This window comes from Balaenoptera physalus, assembly GCF_965194825.1.
Source record: "Balaenoptera physalus genome assembly, chromosome: 4".
NCBI classification, from domain to species: Eukaryota; Metazoa; Chordata; class Mammalia; order Artiodactyla; family Balaenopteridae; genus Balaenoptera; species Balaenoptera physalus.
In genome coordinates this window covers 51,922,647-51,943,337 of record NC_138891.1, presented here as the reverse complement: position 1 = coordinate 51,943,337, position 20,691 = coordinate 51,922,647, and the positions used below count along the sequence as shown (strand labels likewise).

The window sequence follows — 20,691 nt, the reverse complement described above, 5'->3', positions numbered from 1 at the left end:
TATTTCTCCATTATTTTGGTTTTGCTTGCTCCTTAGCCCAGGTTCCACACACAGGCCCTGGGGACTCTACCACACTTAACTCTGCCAAAACTAAACGTTAGGACCCAAAGGAAAAAGTGAAGGCTTGAGTGAATGAGGGAGACACAGAATGGGGACTCTGGGGGCAGAAAGAGGCAAAAAGAAATGTCAGGCACATAGGCCACTGCCTCAGCTAAGCCACAGTGACGACGTCAAGGCATGATAAATCCTGGGCCATTCCTGCTGAGAGGAATATTTCAAACACACTCTGCCCAGTTAACAACTGTGCCCCATTAAGGGAAACTTAGGGTTAATGCCAGTCAACAGCTTGGCCCACATAACCTAAATGCCTAAATGTCAATGCTTCTAGCACAATCAAACATATTTGCGAATTAGAAAGACTGAAACATTCCCTTCCGATGAGATTTGTTTAGAGTAAGTGTACCCTGGTCTGAGAAAGCTCGATGTTTGTGACTGTTTATAAAACAGATTAACAAATCTTCCCATTTCTTGGCTTTATAGAAACCTTCTCAGGCGAAATCAAAATGTGATTTTATCAACCAAAATTATTAAGCAGCTTCTACTTAAGAGCTGAGGTAGATCTACAGAGTAGGAAACACCACAAGGCCTTCTCAGGAAATCCAGTCTTTTCAGTCACTGGTCATTTCTGGGAGCAAAGGAGTTTATTTCTGAAGAAAAAACTGGAAAATTCTAAGGGCTCTGTATGCTGGCTTATAAAAGTACAAAAGGCTACTCTATGCAAAATGAATTATAGAAATGAGGGAGAAATCAAAACACAAAAATGGTGCACAGCTACATGGATGGGTGGTCTCAGGTCTCCCAGGTACATATGCAAAATGGAACCAGGTGACAACATCTGAAAGACCTGCACTGTTTTCCAAGTTTAGTCATATTTGAATACCTTGTCCTTGCTTTTTTTTTTTTTTTTTTTTTTTTTGGCCTCACCATGAGGCATGCGGGATCTTAGTTCCCCAACCAGTGATCGAACCCGTACCCCCTGCAGTGGAAGTACCGAGTCTTAACCACTGGACCGCCAGGGAAGTCCCAACTTGCCCTTTTTTTTTATTGTTTTAATTAGTGAAAATAAAGGAGACCAAACACCGCATCTTGAAACTATTCATGGCACTTTGAGACCTCCCCATGAGTGGCCGGAGCAGAGCAGTGGGAGAATGATGGAGAGAGGCAAGCACTAACCACAGAAGGTGGACTGGCCATGGTACTGTGCTCAGAGTTTATCTCAGGCGAACAGGACAGCTCTGAGCAGGGCAGTGACATGGTACGTTTATGTTTTTAGCAGACTGCTGTGTGGCAAATGCTTTCTGGTAGAGCAAAAGTAAAAGCAGCGAGACCAGTGAGAAGAACTGTCCTACCCTGGTGAGAGGTGTTGGCTTAGAGTCCAGGAGTGGTCACAGAAATGAAGTGGACATGGCAAAGTATGGTTTCAGCAATGTTCCTGAGATAAGGCCAACAGGACTTGCTGACAGATTGGAATAGAAAGATGACAAGAAACAAGTGGAGACTCTGGAGATGAAGAGTAATAGAGGCAAGGAAGCAGAGGCTCTATTTAGAGAAGTACTGCTGTAAAGGGGAGCAGAGATACAAGATGGTAACTGGGAGAATGTGGAGTCAAGGGAGGGGGCTTGTTTCTGTTGGGTGGACGAGAGGTGTAGCTATTTGTGCGTTTAAGATAAAAGATACTACAGTAGATGGGTGGAAATGAGCCAAGAGAGAGAATCAGGAGTCAGGAAGAGAGATACTTGCATCAGTGGCAAGAAGGGAGGAAATTTATTCAACTGACAAACATCTATTGAGCACCTATTAGATATTCTTTGTTCTTAAGAGGTTCACAGTCTAATGCAGGAGAAAGTGATATATATAAACTATTAAGCAGCAAAGCAATATCCAACAGAGGTATATACAAAGTATTAATGTACTATGATGGATAAAGAGTGTTAATGTACTATGACAGATGGGGGGTGGGGAAGAGCAACATACTGACATCAAATAAATGGCCAATTAACTTCTCTAAATTATTAATATATTTTGCATAAATATTTTTCAAGCGATTGCTCCCAATTCTACTTTTGATAAAACGAAGTCTTCTACTTTTGTGCTTCTAAAGAGCTACACAAGTATAAAAAAATGGCATTTATTTAGTATAAGACTGAGAGAACCCAGTTTTAGTAGTCAATTAAAAATTTAAATAATGTTATCAGCGACAATACTTGTCTCTAATAATTTTTAAAGTTTTACTTACCATTTAAATTTTTTCCCAAGTGCTACAGGAATGCACTCAGGAATAACTTTTCAACTCTGTAATGTTAAGTAACTAGTGGCAAAGGAGTTTTTATAGAAAACAAGTACCATCATTTTCTGGGCAGCAGGCTCTACATTTGGAAGGACTGCTCCAGGAGCCAGGGTGGGTTCACACAGACCTGTGCCTCTTGTCGGGGCCAGTCACCCGCTGTGTGAGATAAAAACCCGATCCACCCTCTGGGCATCCTGCTCGGGCCATCCTGCTCTGACCAATCAGGCAAACCAGTCAAGCACAATATATGACATGAGCAAACTGTATTTTATTCCAAAGACCTGTACATATTTTCAAAATGATCCATTTCAAAAATCAGACATTTGTTTTTGATGCTTCAAGAATACCAACTGGATTAGGTAAAGTTTGCTGTTCTCAAAAACTACAACTTCTGATATTTTAAATCATATAGTAATTCTACAACAAAAACACTTGACCTCCAGAGAACTACAAAGGTTCAAAATCACAGATCTTAAATCTCAAAATAAAACAATTTCTGGGTTAGCGGACTTCCCTGGCGGTCCTGTGGTTAAGACTTCGCCTTCCAAGGCAGGGGGTGCGGGTTCAATCCCCGGTTGGGGAGCTATGACCCCCACATGCCTTTTAGCCAAAAAACCAAAAGAGAAAACAGAAGCAGTATTGTAACAAATTCAATAAAGACTTTAAAAATGGTCCACATCAAAAAAAACTTAAAAAAAAAAAAAAAACCCCAATTTCTGGGTTAATGTTTCCCACTTAGACAAGTTGACTTAAATTCCCTCCTTACTGCACCTACCTGCTGAGCTGCATCTCCATTCACCAAGTGAGGCATCATGGCCACCTCTCCGTTCAGCAGTGGCGGCAGTTCCAGAGGGATCTGGTCGGTCATCATCATTGTGACATACATTCATGGAGAATTTCCCTCAACTGGCTTCCTGCAAGAAAATCACCATTTTTTTGAAAAGGACTCAAGACCACAAAAATTCACCTGTAACAAGTCAGCAATTTAAGTGCACCGTCATGAGGTCGGTCGAAATTCAAATTCTTCTAATCACAGTATTGTATTAAAAGGGGTGAAGCAAAACCCAGGAAACAGCCTGAATTAGGAGACCACAAACCTGAGTCTCTAAGAAGCCAAGTGAACACAACCTCTAGTTCTCAGTTTCATTATTTAGCTATAAATCTTAAAAACTTATGAATAATAGTAAGTCCCCTAACCCCAGGGATCTTCCTCAGAATAAAATGAGATAACAATTTGAGAGGCTAAAAGTGTCAAACGAACACTGATCATATCATTATCTTTAAGGTAATTACAGAAAATAAGGCCAAAGAGAATGAGCTATAAGAAGTTTTTCTCAAAAAAAAAAAAGCAGTTAACAAAGCAAGTAAACAAAGGTTAACTGCCTACACTGCAGTTGTTGTGATTTCTGACCTTGCCATTAAATTGGTAATTAATCATGTTCTAATTATCTCTCTCCTGTCACCTCCTTGAATTGGATTTAACCTGTTGCATATTTACAGCTTTATCACTTCTGCATGTCTTGAGCTTTCCTGTACCTGAGTACCCATGGCACCTTGTACGGAATAAGGCTTAACGGCACGTTCCATTGTTTCCACAGAATAAATGATCTTCATACAGGTATTCAAAACAACACCAAGCCCACTTTCATTCCATAATGGTACTTGCCACCGACATCTAGCTTTTCAATATAACAGCAGGAAAACAATGAATTCCTATTCAGAATTATAATGTTCTTTAAGAAGTATTTACGTATCCTTCAATTATGCCTAAAACTTTTTGTCACAAAAAGTTTAATAGCATGGACAAAGAAGAATAAACAAACACACACGCACACTATTTTAAGTCAGTTCAGAAAGAAACTGCCATGTGGTTCATTTTAAATTTTTTCTCATTCATAATAAAGTCCCCCAAAATTTCAAATTCAAGAGGATTTGGTAAATGAATCCTTTAATACTCAATACCCAAATCAGGCAAAACAGTGGGGCAAATCCTTTAATGATTATCTCTAATTTGTCTCAGGTGTGACAAATAAAATATTTCTTCTCATTCTTAAAACCTCCATTCTGAATGTTAAATATATCTCCCTCCCCCAAATCCCACCCAAAAGAAACTCCTTCCCTGGAAGTATCAAATGATGCATAAAAGCCACCCAAGAGATTATAAACTTTATTTTAAATCAGTAAAATTTTACACTATTCATTATAACCCCATTTGGAGAAACTAATTATTTTAAGCACCAAACAACGAAGTCTTGTCCCAACTAGGGAAGCACATTCTATAATAACAGGTCTTATAATGCAGTGTTAACAGTACCATCATGCTGTTTTATGAGGCAATTACTCAGTTCCTAAGCAAATAAAAGTACAAAACTCAAAGCCCAGTAGTTTATCCTAATGTAGGAAACAGATTCTTCCACAATAGAATTAACCAAGATAACTTCCACTGACACTATCATGACATGTTTGATTTTGAGTAGTACTACTAATGGAGTACTAATGTCCATTTCAATTTTATTTCAAATATACTTAACCCTACTAGTGCATGAAGAAAGAATGGCTAGTTCTCCTCAGATTGATATTACACAGGCCTATTTCTTAAGCGTAATGTTTTATTTAATGTTTCTTCAACGTGCAGGTTGGATAACCAGGGCACTAATTTACATTAAAGGTCTGAGGATAAAGTATCTGGGGGAAAGAAGCACTCCACACTCACTTCCACCTTTTCCTCACCCCTCCGCAGGGAAGGGCCCCAAGGCACTTGCTGGTGAGGTTATGGAGATTGTGGCTCTGTCCCCTCCCCTCTCCTCTGCTAAAGTAGTGAGCACCAAAGCCCTCTCCCACTGGGGGAAAGTTCTGGTCATCTCACAGACAAGCGTAAGGATAGAACCCGCTCTTTTTTCATCCTGTGCACGCAGGTACTGGTAGGAGGACATAATTGTGATCTAGTATAAAATTTAGGCATTCCTGGCCACCCATCCCTAATACCAAAGAATGTCTCAACTCCCAACATCATGTCTAACACTGACAATTCCAACTTAAGAAACCTTCTGGTTGGCGTCGTAATAAACAATGGGACTTGCTATCATCAAAACACAGCAATCCAGCCCCACTAGCTGACACTCTTAAGCACAGGTGTCAAGTCCAAACTGGGCAGTTAAACTCCAGGTTCTGCAAGTGTGGGATAAAAGGACAGAGCCCCTCCCCAGTTCCATGAAAGTCTTATAAATCTACGATGAGGGAGGGTGGGAGCCAACAGAGAGCTGCAAAAACCCCCAAAGAAACCAAGTCCACTGGCACAAAGAGATAATTGTATCTGCTTTTGAAAATCGTACAGGCAACTTTGGGCAATGCAGCTATTCAATACAGAGAAAGATGCCTGAATCCTGTACTTCTTTTCTACTGGATGATGGATTATTCGCCTCACAGATGTGCAGTGGTTGTTGCAGATTACTGAGAGGGGAACAAGGGAGGGGAAGACGGGGAACTGTGCATAAAAAAATCAACTACTTGTACAATCAACTCAGCATACAGTGGGAACATGTAAACGTCATACACTCCTAGTGCCTCAACTCAACCATGCAACAACCGTACCTTTAATCATGGAGAAAAAGGGAAGAATAAAGTGAAGCCACAGAGCCACACTGCTCATAAGCAAAGTTGTTAAACCTCTTTACCCTAGGCCACCAGCTTGCTAAAATCCAAGGCCTACTTTCTAATGCCCAAGAGTTTCACCAAAGGTAAACCAGACTTTATCCTGCCTGCAATACAAGGTAAGAGACTGATCTAGAAGGGGTGGTTCACGCAGCCAACAATGTTTAAAAACCCCTTTCTACACTCCATGCACATACACAGGATATGTTCATTTGCCTGGAATTCAAGGGACATGTAGAAAAAGCAATATATTACCTCTAGGCAAGATAATGCCCAGCTACTTAACAAGGCAACTGCCTGCCAACCGGTCCTTAAATTATCATGGAACACCAACAATTTAGTGCCGTGGACCGGGACAAGAGAAAAGGCAGGAGGAAGAATGATAAAAGAACGAAAACCACAGATGCAAAACATAAAACAGGGTACAAAGTAGTATTTACTATGGTTGTTACCATATTTTTGGTTATTCCCTGGTGATGCAGACGGGTGTCGGGTAGCAGGAGGTAATGACTTTTCCAAATACAAATGGAAAGTCAAATGTTCAAGTTGTAAATTGGGAAAACCACTCAGCCCTAACCATTGACAGCTGAAGAAGGTTAAGTCAGGCCAAGAGACTTGGGAAGGCTTGCCATGCATCAATCATTTAATGGTGACAGCTCCCCCAAAAGTGAGTCTCCTCTATTTTGGCCGATAACCCAGACAAAACTACACATGTACTCAACTTAAACACCTTAAGAGGTGCTTAAGCCTCAGCACCACTGCCTTGAGGAGACCTGGAGAATGTAACATGCCTAAGAAAGCTGACCGAACTTGAACTTTTCAAATGGAATTTTACAAATGAAGCCATGAATGTGGAAGGCTTACTATTCAAACAGTTAACTTTAAGGACCAAAAACTTTATTTGCAATAATTGTGGATGGAAATTATACATTTTCTTACTTCATTATAGGGCAGTCTGGCCATAACTTTATTTTTTCTTAGGGATGTAGGGTCATTGTTTACAATACTGTGTTCAGTCACAAGGTGATGTACTAGGGAGTTACTAAGCATTCTGACCTTACATACTCAGAGAAATTCACCCTTACTTTGAGTTCTTATGTTTAAATTCTATAGTGTATTTTTTCCTCTTTCTTCCTCATTAGGCTGCACCACAAACCACACCTCCTCAAATCTGAGAAACATATCCTAAATTGGCTGTCTTACATCTTCCTTGGGCTGGGAAGCCAGGTTGTTAGTTATACACACACAGAGGATTGGTCTCTGGGGTCTCAGAAGCTCCCCTCTGTGCCCTGCACCGTCCTCCTTGACCACGTGCTGATTATCAGCTCTGAGGGAAGCTGCGTGAGCCAGATGTGTGATCTCTGGATAACTGAGCTGTACCTGTTTTCCGTGTCAGTCAGAAAGTCTCATGAGAAATCACCCTGACAAAACCCGCATTGTCCTGGTCTGGGTTCCTTCTCCCTCGGACAGATGTGTATCTGAGCTGGCCAGAGCTTTCACAGAACTCATGCACTTCATTCAAGGCTCTACCACAACCACACTGTCCTCCTCACACACAACTGAGCTCTTGCAATAAATCCATTCTTTAGACCACTACCGTTTACAAATAAAGAATAAATAAATGTGCTGCAAAACTAATCCGACTAAACCAAGAGAAAATAGATGACCTCTACTACAATGCTTTTTTCTAATTCTCTGAACTTTTTTTTTTTTTTTTTTCACATAGAGCTCCAAGGTTTCACTCCTATTCTTTTTATTCTTACCCATACTTCTATTTCAAAGAATTCGGTGACAACCACAGGCCCTCACAACCTCTCCCCCTAACCACACATCCTAACACTAAAACCACAAGTGCTCCATGCCCGGCCAGTTCTATTATTTTGATTGACAGGGAAGGGATGCCACGTGAGCACTTGTGGTTAACTTCCCTCTCTCCTGAAAGCAAGTCGTTTGTTACCGTCCTTACCTGCTAGCAAGGTCCAGAACCAAAGAACTTCTAGGCTAATGGCAGGGGGGCGGGGGGGCTGCATACTCTGAAAAACAGATCCTCACTGCTGGTAAGACGTTTAATTCTGTCCAAATATGCCCCCAAAGCTTTTACAGAACACCTTATTTTAAAATAATATTGCAAAGGGTCTTCAGTTTTTACATTACTCTAGGCAACTGGGTTATTACTTTTTCCCTTTATTTTGCTTCCCTCACTCCAAGTCCAAAAAGGTTTTCCATGGTATTTTGGCTCCAGCCTATACTAAGAAACACACAGCCAATTTCATAAAAACCTGATTCTCAGGAGAGAACCACAGATCCATTTCCAAAGGCCAGAAAAAGCAATCATATACTAGGAAGAATTTCTAACTTGAAAAAAACCAAAGCCCTGATCACCACTGGAGGAGGTTTAAGTCTGTGGACCTGGCCTTCATATTAGTAACAGAATGTCCTGGTCCTCACTCCATAGGCTGATGACCCGAATTTCCTTACATTAATTCAAGATGTGAGTTAGCAGTACAGTACACAAATGGGTTTCAGATGACAAGAGAAAAAGAAACTTAACGGCACCAAAAGGAGCAAAGCGTCACCAGCAGTGCCAAATGGGGTGGTCCTGCTGGGTGAGAGGAGACGGGCTCCCCGAGTCAAGTCTCAGGCCAGCGCCAAGGTGCAGGCTCCCAGGCTCACTTCACCTACACCCTGATGTGGCTTCTGACCTATCCTAAACTATCCCGGGGAAGTGTGTAAAAAATAAAAGCAGTATGAGAACCAATAAGAAGAATGTATGTGTGCCAATTACACCTCAATTAAAAAAAAAAAAAAAAAAAGCACATCATCAGTTTTGACTTTTTGCTTCCATTCCGCAATTCAAATGCACTTTCAGAAGTGAAATGGGTTCCTTGATGAATGGGAAATGGATGGAAACCCACCAATTAAGACCTATGAAGCAATTAGGAAAATAAAGACTCTAATAAATAATAATAAAATAATTTTCAGAATTCATACCACTAAAGTTAATTGTGATTCCATAAAGCTTGTATCTTTTCCAATAAAATATACATTAACCAATCACCTTCACATAATCTAAACAGCATGTAAACATTTTGCTTGCTACATGCTTGTTCTGCAGCCTGGGAAAAATATTCTCAGGGGAACGTTAGTAAAATCATAGCTCGACTCATACTTCAACAAAAGTTCCTTCTCTACTAAAAATACTAAATGACTTCCAATAGTAAGAATCTATTGTGGACCAGGTGTCAGAAAATCGTCACAAACATACCAGAGAAATGTTCTAGCCATTTTTTTAAATAGTAATAAGGAAAAGAACTTTTTTTCCTGATTCAACATGGCAAGAAAAACCCCATTAGTAGTCAAAATGACAACAGGATAAACTTACTGAATCACAAAAAAAACGGGGGCTTTGTTGTGCTGTGTCGTGTTTGAGGCAGATGGGTTTGAGAGGTTACCAACAAATTACTGTCTCTCTTTTCAAAGAATATAATTATCAGATAGCTAATGTTTTATGAGTGATTACAAGTTTCTTAATGGCTTCCAATGTAAAACCTAAGCCTAATAAAACCTAATTTATTACGACAAACATTTGTGCAACTGATTTACACTTGTTTATGCCGTGACTGTAGTAAAAAAGAAAAATCTTAAAAAGTCAAAATTTGACAGAGAATCATGTAGCACAGAAAAAAGAAAGAAAAACTGCTTTCATGAACTTCCTTCTCATACAGGTGGCCGTTATGTACATATGCCCTCAGTCACAAGGACTGACAGCTTCTTAGTGTGTAGTCTTCCACTCTAAGTTTTATTAGCAAGATTTAGAAAAACAAAGAGGGAGAGAGGAGGAAGGGAAAGAGGAACGCTGAGAGAGGAAGAGAGAGAAGAAAAAAAGTTTTTAAAAAGTTATACACATTCTTACAACTAACGAGATATCAAAGTATCATTTGCTATTTTATTTTCATCAGAAAAACCTCTTACCTTCCTGCTCCATTCTGGTTTTGAAAGGTAAACCCCTGATGATATTTCAAGACCTAGAAACTCTCAAAACGGTTCTAGCCTTCGGAGCAAAACTAGAAACAGCTTTCTGATGATAACCGTGGAAACACCAACAGCATCAATAGAAAGGAAAAAAAATGAGGAAAACAAGATAGAAACACTGTGCAACCTCCTTTGCCTCTGAAATTGAGAAAAACCTGCTCAACACACATCGGACTGTTTTTACTATGCTCCTGCTACTGTGAAAGCAGGACTTTTCTTGCCTTTCTGGTAACACTAAAGCAGGGGCCGTGGCACTGGCTCTGACCGTGTGGAATTACCATGTGGCCATTTAGGAACCTGATGGGGGGCGCTGCCACTGGACAGGAAAAGGCTGCAGGTGGTTGCAGTGCTTCACTGTGTACCGTCTCTCCCGTACACTGTGGGCAACCATGAGGAAAGGTACTTGTACAGGCTAACACTCTCCTTCACTTTTCTGAAAATCAAATTAAATTGTGCCCAAAAAAGGATATGGAGAGAAACTAAAGATATTTATTAGAATTTTTCACAGCCCTTCCACTAAAAACTGTTCAAAGGACCAGTATGTTATGGCAAAAAAGCACTAGAGCAGAGAGACCCCAAGACTGAGTATTGGAAAATATGAGTTCTAATTTGAGGTTTGCCAATAATTAGCTTTAAATTTGGGCAATTAATTTCTTCTTCTACAAAATGACAAGATTATAGATTCGCCTTTAAGGTTTCTTTTTGCTCTTAATAGACTATGTTTCAAAACACCATTGCCTACTGCGCTCACTTCATACAGATTAAACAAAAGCTAAAAAGAGAGGTTTACTCAAACTCTAAGAACCTGTTAGTTTCTCTTACTTGTATGAGTATAATCTGAGCCTTCTGCATAAGAGAGGAAGAATCTAAGTAAAATGTTGAAAAAGAACGTATTGAGTAAATAGTGATAGCAATCACTGTGTTTTTATGCCAATGAAATCTAATTTTACAGCTGAGTTCTACACAGCTGTGAAAGAAAGACTCTTGCCATGGCTTGCCACTTGAATGAAAGAAGGAGTGGTGATAACTGTTCATGCAGAAAAACCTCTTGAGACATGAGCAGTACCTGGAGGTATGCACCCAGCTGGTTGGTTGAGGCACAAACAGTCTGGAATTTGTCTTCTTGTCTGACATGGGTTCATTAGTGAAGTTAAAACACAGTTGTCTGAAAAAGTTCCTAACCTTAAAGACACTCTCGCTTTTTGCATCCAATTATAAACACAGGAGAATTAGGTGGCAAAGTTTAAATTCACAGAGAAATCCCGTGAAACTGAGTTAGATTAAAAGCACCGCTGCCACCGCTGCCACAGATTAAATAACAGTAAATGATTCAAGCAACAAATAAAAAAAAGAATTGTCTACTGTGCTCCAGAGGCCAAGGAGGGATGCCAAATAGTCTAATGTATAGGCCCTGCCTTTGAGAATCCATAGATGCTTTCTTTTTTTTTTAATTTGGCAAAGCATAGTCATGTCTGAACTCAAAACTACCATATAGGAAAGGCACTATTTTCTGAGAAGGAAAAAAAAAAACCCCACATATCTAAGGATCATACGTAAGCATTATATGCATCCTGAGGCTACTTTTATCAATGTAATTCTCCATGAATATACAGAGGCTGGTTGCTTCCATAGCCCCTCAATATACTCCAAATCTTTAAGGAAACACAAAAACTTAAAAAAAAATTCTATCACTACATATACACAATCTCTGGACCTCTGATCCACATCCACACATAAACAGCTCAGTTCCGCAAATATTAACTAAAAGGGAAAGGGGGCCCTACTACAAAAGAGGTTTACCAACCAAAGGCCTGTTTGTTTTGTTCATTGTTTTTAAACGGTGTTTAAAGAAGTTTGCAGACATAATTAGACATTTTTATTAGAACACCTAGACTCAAGGCACACTCAGCACAGTAAATCTCACATCCCTCTCTCACATCCCAAGGATGACAGTCTAGCATCTAACAAGAAACATTCCAAAGCTATGAGCCCTTATTTTCACACATATCCAAGCTAACTTTGTCACATACTTTATCCAAAGATGAGAAGAACTGAAAATATTTCTTTTCAATGAGATTCAGAATTGTGTGGTTGTTTATATCTTTTTCTATAGGATGTTGAAAACAAGTCCAAGAACAGAAGAGGTCACTCCTAAAACCCTCTCCAGCTCCAGGTCTCGGCACCTCCCCACCAGTCAACCTGCAAGCTGCAAGGGCGGGGCAGATATAGAAAGAGATGAGATGGGAAATCAGAAGACAGCTCTCCTCTCCATCCCAGCACCAGAAGCTCACTCCTCACCCAGCCCTTGGGCTACTTACTACCACCTGCCTGGAAGCCCCACGGCACTGTGACAGGTCCCACTGCTCGTCAGGGCTGTGACTCAAGGTGGGCCTGCACAGGCCCTCTGGGTCTCAGTCTCTTCATCTGTAATGTGGGTTCTTTAACACAACTTCTAGAGTCTCCTCTAATGAAATCCAAAATGTATTTTATTACTCTGCTTTTAGAGATCTATTATGAATTAAATTCACATTTCTACAACCACTTGGGTACCTAACAGCCACGTGTAACACCCTTTATTGGTGTGTGGGTGGGATGTGTTGCAGACACCCAACAACTGACTGTTTCTGGGAAAGGATGAGAGAAAGAGCCCCAAAGCAAAGAAAGGCACGGCTTGCAGCCCCTGCACATTAATTCTTACCTAGCCTCTCAACCTTCGTGTGAAGGAGGCAGTATTCCCCTCTTAAAAGGTATTGCAGCTGAGGCTGAGAGAGGTTAAGTAAGTAAGGTGCTCAAAGAGACTCAGAAAGTGATGGTTAAGAGTCAACGCTCTCTGAGCGAGCTGATTATAACATCTAAGAATCTAGCAACAAAACATGGAAGTGGAAGGACTGATGAAAAATTCATAGGTTAGTGAATTTTAAAATTAGATAAAACAAGCACATAGTACAAAATTCAAAAGATAACTTTCGAAGACATCCAATCGAAGTACATTTCTCTCCTATCCAGTCCCCAGTTCCCCATACACAAAGGCAACAACTGTGAGTTTTGGGTGTATCCTTACCAAGATGCAGATTTAATGATTTTTTAGAACACTTTCTAAAGTAGCTTAAGGAAGGTTAAACAAATCCACTGTACTATCATGTAGTCCAGATGGTTAAAAATTTGGGAGAAAAAGAAACCAAACTATAAACTACTAAAGTTACACCCTCTGTGTTGATTTTCAAAGAGATATGCCATGATTAAACACAAAAGTAAAATTACTTCACAAAGCAGGGCAGCTTAGCAAGTCATCGATGAGGAGAGTGTCAGAACAAGGTATTTGGTACAAAGGGTTTCAAGATTCTATTATTTTCAATATCCCAAAAGGACTCAGCTGAAAGGAATCTTCTAAAACAGCATCAAACAAAAGGCCATGAACGGAGATAATCATCCATTCTTTTAACAAATACTTATTGAGCATCCACTGTGTACCAGGGACTGGACCGGACTAGAATTCTAGGATTCTAGAAATAAAGGCATGATGTTAAATAGCATTACACTGAAATGTTATATTCGATTAACCCAAATCCACACTGGATACTTCTGACAAAACCGAAGTCAAAAGACCGCCCTGCTCTATGAAACCTTTCATCTGAGATAAGCTCCAATGTCTAAACTTGGTTTCCCAGCTGTGGCATCTTTCCTACTCTTAAGAGTGTGCCAGAAGATGAATTTGTCTTCAAAACATGCCCCCTGCCTCAACCTTCATTTCTGATTAGCCAGGAGGATACTAAAATTGTTTCTTTAATCAGCTCATATAGAATTCAATCATGTTTATTTAACAAACTCAGTTTTGTTGAACTGAATAGATGTTATAAAACACTCATTACAAGGAAGAGCTCTGAAGCTGTTACTTCAGCCCGGTAGAAGCATCACTGATGTTTTCTCCAATTTATACTTAAATATGTATTTCAAAGATTTCTAACATTTTATTACTAATTTTAGATGTTGGTTCAAATATTTCTTCCTCCCCTATGTGGGGGAGGGTAGAGAAATCAATGAGAATAGTACAGGATACACTGAAAATCAGTTTACAAACATGTTTTTTAAAACAAACTATTTCTTAAAGAATCATTACAACTGATGACATTCTCATAAGCAGCTCTGTATTTCACCTAATGTGACTAAACACAAAGCAAATACCAGGTGTTCCTTAGAACTTACAAGGTACTGAAACAGAAAATTCACATGAAATGACACTTATAAAGAAACAAATTAGCAGGTGCAAAGACACACTGTGTAAGGGAACACCTATTTACTGTATCAGATTTTAGCCCAAACAAAATTTTAACATGAGCAACCACTTTACTAATTCAGACTAATATTTTTGAAAACACAAAAATGTGGAATTCTTCAGAAAAAACATTTTCTTTCTTTTACGGGGGGGGAAAAAAAAACCAACAACTGTCCCGTACCATAGAGCATCAAAGAGCTTTAATAAATGAAATGGCAATTGGTGTATACATACTTATATGCAAACAGACGAATCTAAATGTTTGAAAGCATGATGCTTGCCTATATTCTAAATACTCCCTGTGAATAATGATGACATCATTAATTACACTAATATAATTTGTTAAGAAAATGTAAGGGGGCTGCATTCATTTATTTAATAAATACTCACTTAGGTTCTGCTCTGTGTAAGACATTCTTTTGTTCTAAAATCATTCAAATTCTAAATTTAAGGAGTCCACTAATAGGCTTTAAAATCTTTCCAGAAAAATAATTTTAAATTTCAACTCTGCTACAAAATGCATGTTCTCCAATTCAATTTTCATACTTCTCCTCAAGTGAAAGCATGAAAGACACAAGATACTTTTCAGTTAACATTATTGAAGAACTCAGAAGCATAAGATTGAAAAAGACAAATAACAGTTTAGGATTATTAATAGTTATGACCTCATGAACCCCATTAAAAGAATCTCAGGAACACCCAAGGGTCCCCCATACCACACTTTGACAACCACTGCTCCATGCCAAGCACCTTAGATGTAAAAATATAAGAAAAATTTGAACTCACTTTCTAGTAGACAAAGATTGTTGTCCGTATTTTATATTCTATACATCCACAATTCACCTGGCAGGGTCTGAACAGAGAATAATTAATCCAAATGAAAAGGTATCCAAATTCCACCATGGATTTTTCTCGACAGGACTTTATGTTACACTCTTTAAAGTACTTTGGTGAAACAAATTCATTTGGTAAAATCCTGAGAAAAGAGCAACAGGCTGGGGGGATAGGAAATGGATGTTGAGGACCAGGTACTCCGCTGCTGGGAATGTCAGCAAACATTCAGGGACCGGGTGGGACCTGACTCCAGTAAATCCAGGCCCATTAGACGGGGACCCCGTTCCATCTCTCGAGTAATCATATCCATGCCCTGGATTCAAAGCAAACGATCAACTCCAAGGAAATAAAGACAAATAATTTTGTGTTGCCGTTCCCAAGTAAGAATCTTATCTGCTCTGATCTCTAGACCTTCATTTACTGCTCAATAGAGCCCATTCGAAATCCCAAGATGACTTGATCTAGTATTTTCTAGGGTCACTACTTTATTTTCTTTAGCCACAGCCTATTATGTCTTTCATCAGAGAACCCAAAAGGAGTTTTCTGAGGCATAAGGATAACTCTTAAAACAAGAACCTCAAGTTTTAAATATAGACAGAACAGTTAGTAAGAAGGTGACATTCATTTCCTAGAGCAGGAGAATTAGCAAGATCAAAATATGCCACAGCTAATTGATTTACATTCAGCAAACACTCTTAGATAAGTGGCTTCCCTTTTATTTTTAAAAATAGATTTAACAAGCATATTAATTTTCCACCAGCCATTATAAATAAATGGAACTACAAAATATCATTCTTTGCAAGGGAGTTCTGGCCAGTCGCTGTGAGCCTGACCCTGAGTGGAATGTGTATTTACATTGCCGAGAGGGTGCATTGTGTACTGGTGGGAAAGCACTTCTCACAAACCTCCCATTCAAGGGAGGCCTCCACAATAGGTACTCACACAGGAAGCAGGCCTCGCTAACAGCACCTCCAACTGTTCCAGAGAGAACTTTCCAAGGCAGGGGACGGTGAACCACTGTAAATGCCATGTTCACAGGCCCCCACTGCCTACACTTCAGGGTTAACAAAGCTGGTGTTGTCCACAATCATTCCCCCGAGTTCTTCCCGAGGTAAAAGGGACACAGTCAACAACTGCATTTCATTTTTCTAGCTAATCTCTTAGGGTATCACTTTGTTTAAAATAAAAAATCACAAGGCCATGACATTTGTCTCTCAAATAAACTGGAAAATACTCCCAGGAAGTTACTGCTTTTCAAAACTAATGAAAGGTGTTAGTATTGAATATGCAATTTTAAAAAAATCAAAACTTCAACACTCACTTCATTATCTCTACTGAAAATTAGGGTTCCTTAAATACTGACCATTTTGCTTAACTGCAAAGCAAAAAAAATAATTATTTTAACTCCTCAAATAGGAAAGTGGGCATTGTCAGCATCATATCAATGACTTTTGCACAAATATGTGAGGAAATAAAGATAATGGTGACACATGCCATCAAATTAACCAACTGCTGATGGAAAATGCAATTAACAAATAGGTTTTACCAATTTACTACTGCACTATAAAACTACCAGTTTGACTTTTTCCTCCCTACCTGAGCTTTTTTAAAAAAACACAACCAGGTTCTTTCAAAAATGTTGATTAAATTCTCAATACCCAAGTTTCTCAACCTGCGAAAGAGAGGAATATTCTTAGGCCATTAAATAACTTAATGACATTGGGCAAGGGGCAACTCCTCTGGCTTATTTTTCTCATTTCTCTAATTAGAGGACTAAACTCCATCACCAAGGTCCCTGCCAGCTCTAATAATCTATCGATTTGGGGACAGCAACAAAGAACATCACATTTAATACATACATCTCAAGGGTTTATTGGAAGTCTAATACTTAAGGCAGCCACCATAAAATAAAAGGCATCTGCACCCATGCCAACCATAAATAACAGCACTTACTAGCTTCAGGAAGTCACTACTGCAATACTGAAAAAGTAAACCAGAAATCACATGGAAACGCTCATAACACAATATTTAGTGAAAGGTACACAGAGTATATATGTACATGTAATTGTTTATGAGACTGAAATGAAATAAAACCACAATGTTAACAATGGTTAACCTATGGATAATGAAATGAGTTATATTTTTTCCTTTGTACTTAACTATTTTTGAGCATCTATAATTTTTATAATCATAAAAGTTAACTTTTAAAAACCCATGTAATTCAATCTACGTTGCACCATGTGACTGTTCAAATTTTCGCGATGAAATATTTCCAAACCACTGTACAACATAAGGTAAAGACCTAAAAGATTCGGATTTAGCCAAGTCTCCCAGAACGAACTTTCACCATTCAGCCGGGGACTATGTGGAAGGCAACAATGGAAGCACATCTGTGGTTAAGTAATAGATTTGGTAACATTTACAAAACCAGCCCTCGGGTCATGCTTGCAGAGTAATCCCTAGATTAGGCATGTTCACTAGGACCAACCCAAACAGTTTTTTTAAAGGGAGGAGGGGAAAGCAGGTTTCTCAGCCTTACTTTTTTTAGATAACAAGCACTCCAACATATCCTCTTTGAACTGCCAAAATAAATCGAACTTTCTGGGTGGAGAACTCTCCGTCAATCAAACGAGGCTCAGCAAAGATAAACTAATAATAGAAATCTGTTACATACTTACTTAGCTGTGCTAACTATGCTAGTCCCTAACTAGCACAAAGGACTTCAAAAACTCTAGCTATGAAAAGTACAGGGTGGGACCAGAGAGTTCCCTTAGGGTTGGCAGGCCTCATTCTCAGTGGAAAAGTAACTACCCACTCTTATCTTTATGGTTTCTCTCCACCCCACCTTTCCTCATCTGAGGCCTAAAAGTATTTGTTCCATATTTTAATTCCCACATCCCCATATATTAGAACATATAACACACGTTCACTCTAGGAATCTGGAAATACAGAAAAGTAGGAAGAAAGTTTTGATTATTCATAATCACATCACCCAGAACCATCCACTGTTAAAACAGTGATGTGTTTCATTTCAATTTTTTTCTAGCCATATGAAATCTATAAAGTTAGAGGGCTACAGTTGACACAGTATAGACCTATTTTTTATTTTTGATATTTCATGATTATAACACTGACAACTTTAAAAAAATAAAGAACTGGTTCCTAAGTGACATTTTCAGAGAAGGTGGCAAAATCTTCTTCAGGTCCTTGACCTTGGCACAAAGCTAGGGAATACATGGTATTCAACTGAGATGACCAATGTGTACCCAAAGGCATAATCTATTCTTATATGATATCAGGTTATAATGACATAACACACTTAGATTGTGTGCAAATATTTAAATAGAATTATGAAGTGAATGGTTCCCACAAATTACTGTAAATTCAATTTTTTGTTTCTATATTTCCATATATATGTTTCTAAAAAGTAAAGGTTTACTGTCTGTTTCTCAAGAGCTATAGGATGTTTTCTGTTAACTGTTCAGAACACTTTCTTCACAACTATAAACCTACCCTATCTTCTCAGCAGAAGAGACGTATCATGAATCCAGGTCGATGGCACTTTGACCCAAAACACTTAACCCTGAGCATCTAGGTGTACTGCTGCCAGTAAAGTTATTAACAGAAAACCAGACTGGCAAAGTGTATGATGTGACCTAAAATATCTTAGTATAAAGTATATCTCAGCATAAAATAGTGAAAAGTTAGAAGCTATCTCATCCATACAATGGAAGACTATGCTGCCAATTTTAAACGCTGTAAGTGAAGAGAGATGCACACAACACACTGTTTATAGGGAAATAACAACATAGAGGGATAACAGGTTAACAAATAGAAGGTCTACGCTGTGGTCTTATTTCTGCAAAACTAGGAATATGTTTATTTTTCACAAGAGAACAGAAATAAAAGAATATACACCGAAGTGTTCACAGTGATTATGGTTAAGTAGGTAGGATGAAGAATTTTTCATCAACATGTTCTGACTTTTTTTTTAGTGGTGCTTTTGCTAGGGGAAAAAAAAAATGTACTGAATATATAGAACACAGAGCATCTTAAGGGCAATCTCATCATATTTGTCAAATCATCCAACAGGAAAATGAGAAACAGATAATGGATATCTGATCAATGAGAATCCTATGATACAAAACACACCTCTATGACTTCCTGAAAAGGGTCACTGATGGTGGCAGCCCCACCTTCTAAATCGGTGCAGCAGCTCACAGGTGTGATTTCCCCTTCACCTTAGGCACAGTGGGCCGACGACCCACAGTGATGGTGAGGGCTCCACTCCTAGAAACGATTTTCAGTTTCAAGATGTATCATAGAATCCTGAATCTAAAAAGGAACCTTGAAAAGTTCAGTCTGACACAGGCTTGTACAATATCTAAACATCCCTAATTGACCAGAGGCTTCAAAATATCATAACCCAGCATTTTTTTTATTATATCCTTCAGTTAGTTTTCCCGGATTTCCTCTCTCAAACAGTTGGTAAAAACACATTTATTTGGAATAACAGGATGATAGGAATAGATAAGGTCAGAATTAGACATAACCATGTCTGAGTCAGTTAAAAATATAAACTGTTGAATATTTTAAAATCACCACTAGTGAAAGGATTCTTCCTTTAAGAAAAGTCTGTTCCTCTGACGCTTCCTTTCCATTACCAGCAGCAGGAGGAGCAGTGCCCTAGTTCAGGAATTAAATCAAATCACTTCTAGATTCTGGAACCGTCTGGAACCAACTTATCCTGCCTACCATCTCTCTCTCGTCTCCCTCTTCTGTCCACTCTACCCTGCACATGCAGACCATGTAATTCATTGTGAAACGTACTTCCACTAGGCCACCACTCACTCTCACAAACCAGGGACTCTCCACGCAGAGGCCAGAGCAGCTCTCATGAGATGCGGAATGAGGGACTTCGCATGTGGAAGTGGGAGTTCTACTGAGCTAACTGCTCCGGTTAGTGTTTCTTCAGGTGTGATGCAGGAACTACTGCAACAGAATCAGGTGGGGTGCTTGTTTAGAAACACAGATTCCTCACAAATGTTCACAGCAGCATTATTCATAAATGCCAAAAAAGGAGAAACAACCCAAACATCTATCAACTTTAGAATAAATAAATAAGATATGGTATACCCACACAATGGAAAAGAACTTGGCAATAAAAAGGGATGAAGTACTGACACATGACAGAACATGGATAAACCTTGAAAATATTATGCTAAGTGCTGAAAAAGCTAGCCACAGAAGGCCACATATTGTATGACTTCCTTTTTATGAAATGTCCAGAACAGGTGAATTTTTAGAGACAGAAAGGTGTTTGCCTGGAGCTTGGGGCGGAGGTGGAGGGGTAGAGGGATGGCAGGGCAGAGTAACTGCCAATAGGTACTACAAGGTTTCTTTTAGAAGGTACAAAATGTTCTAGAATTTGATATTGGCGATGGTTGTACAACCCTGCCAAAATGCTAAAAATATATATATTGCATTTTACATCTTAAATGAGTAAACTGTATGACGTGAATTATTTCTCAATAAAACTGTTTAAAAATACGGA

General features: G+C 39.0%; 1 protein-coding gene across 4 annotated transcripts in view; it reads right to left on the bottom strand.

The window, feature by feature from the left end:
* FNDC3B (fibronectin type III domain containing 3B) overlaps positions 1-20,691 on the bottom strand; it is a 350,839-nt gene that overhangs the window by 280,307 nt on the left and 49,841 nt on the right. For 3 of the 4 annotated variants that reach the window (XM_082458921.1, XM_082458922.1, XM_082458920.1), the window contains exon 2: positions 3,123-3,261. In XM_082458921.1, coding sequence (XP_082315047.1) covers positions 3,123-3,233 — 111 coding nt within the window. In that variant the 5' untranslated portion in view covers positions 3,234-3,261. Of the gene's footprint in view, positions 1-3,122; positions 3,262-19,988; positions 20,130-20,691 lie in introns of all 4 variants that reach the window. The other variant, XM_082458919.1, reaches the window with a different exon arrangement.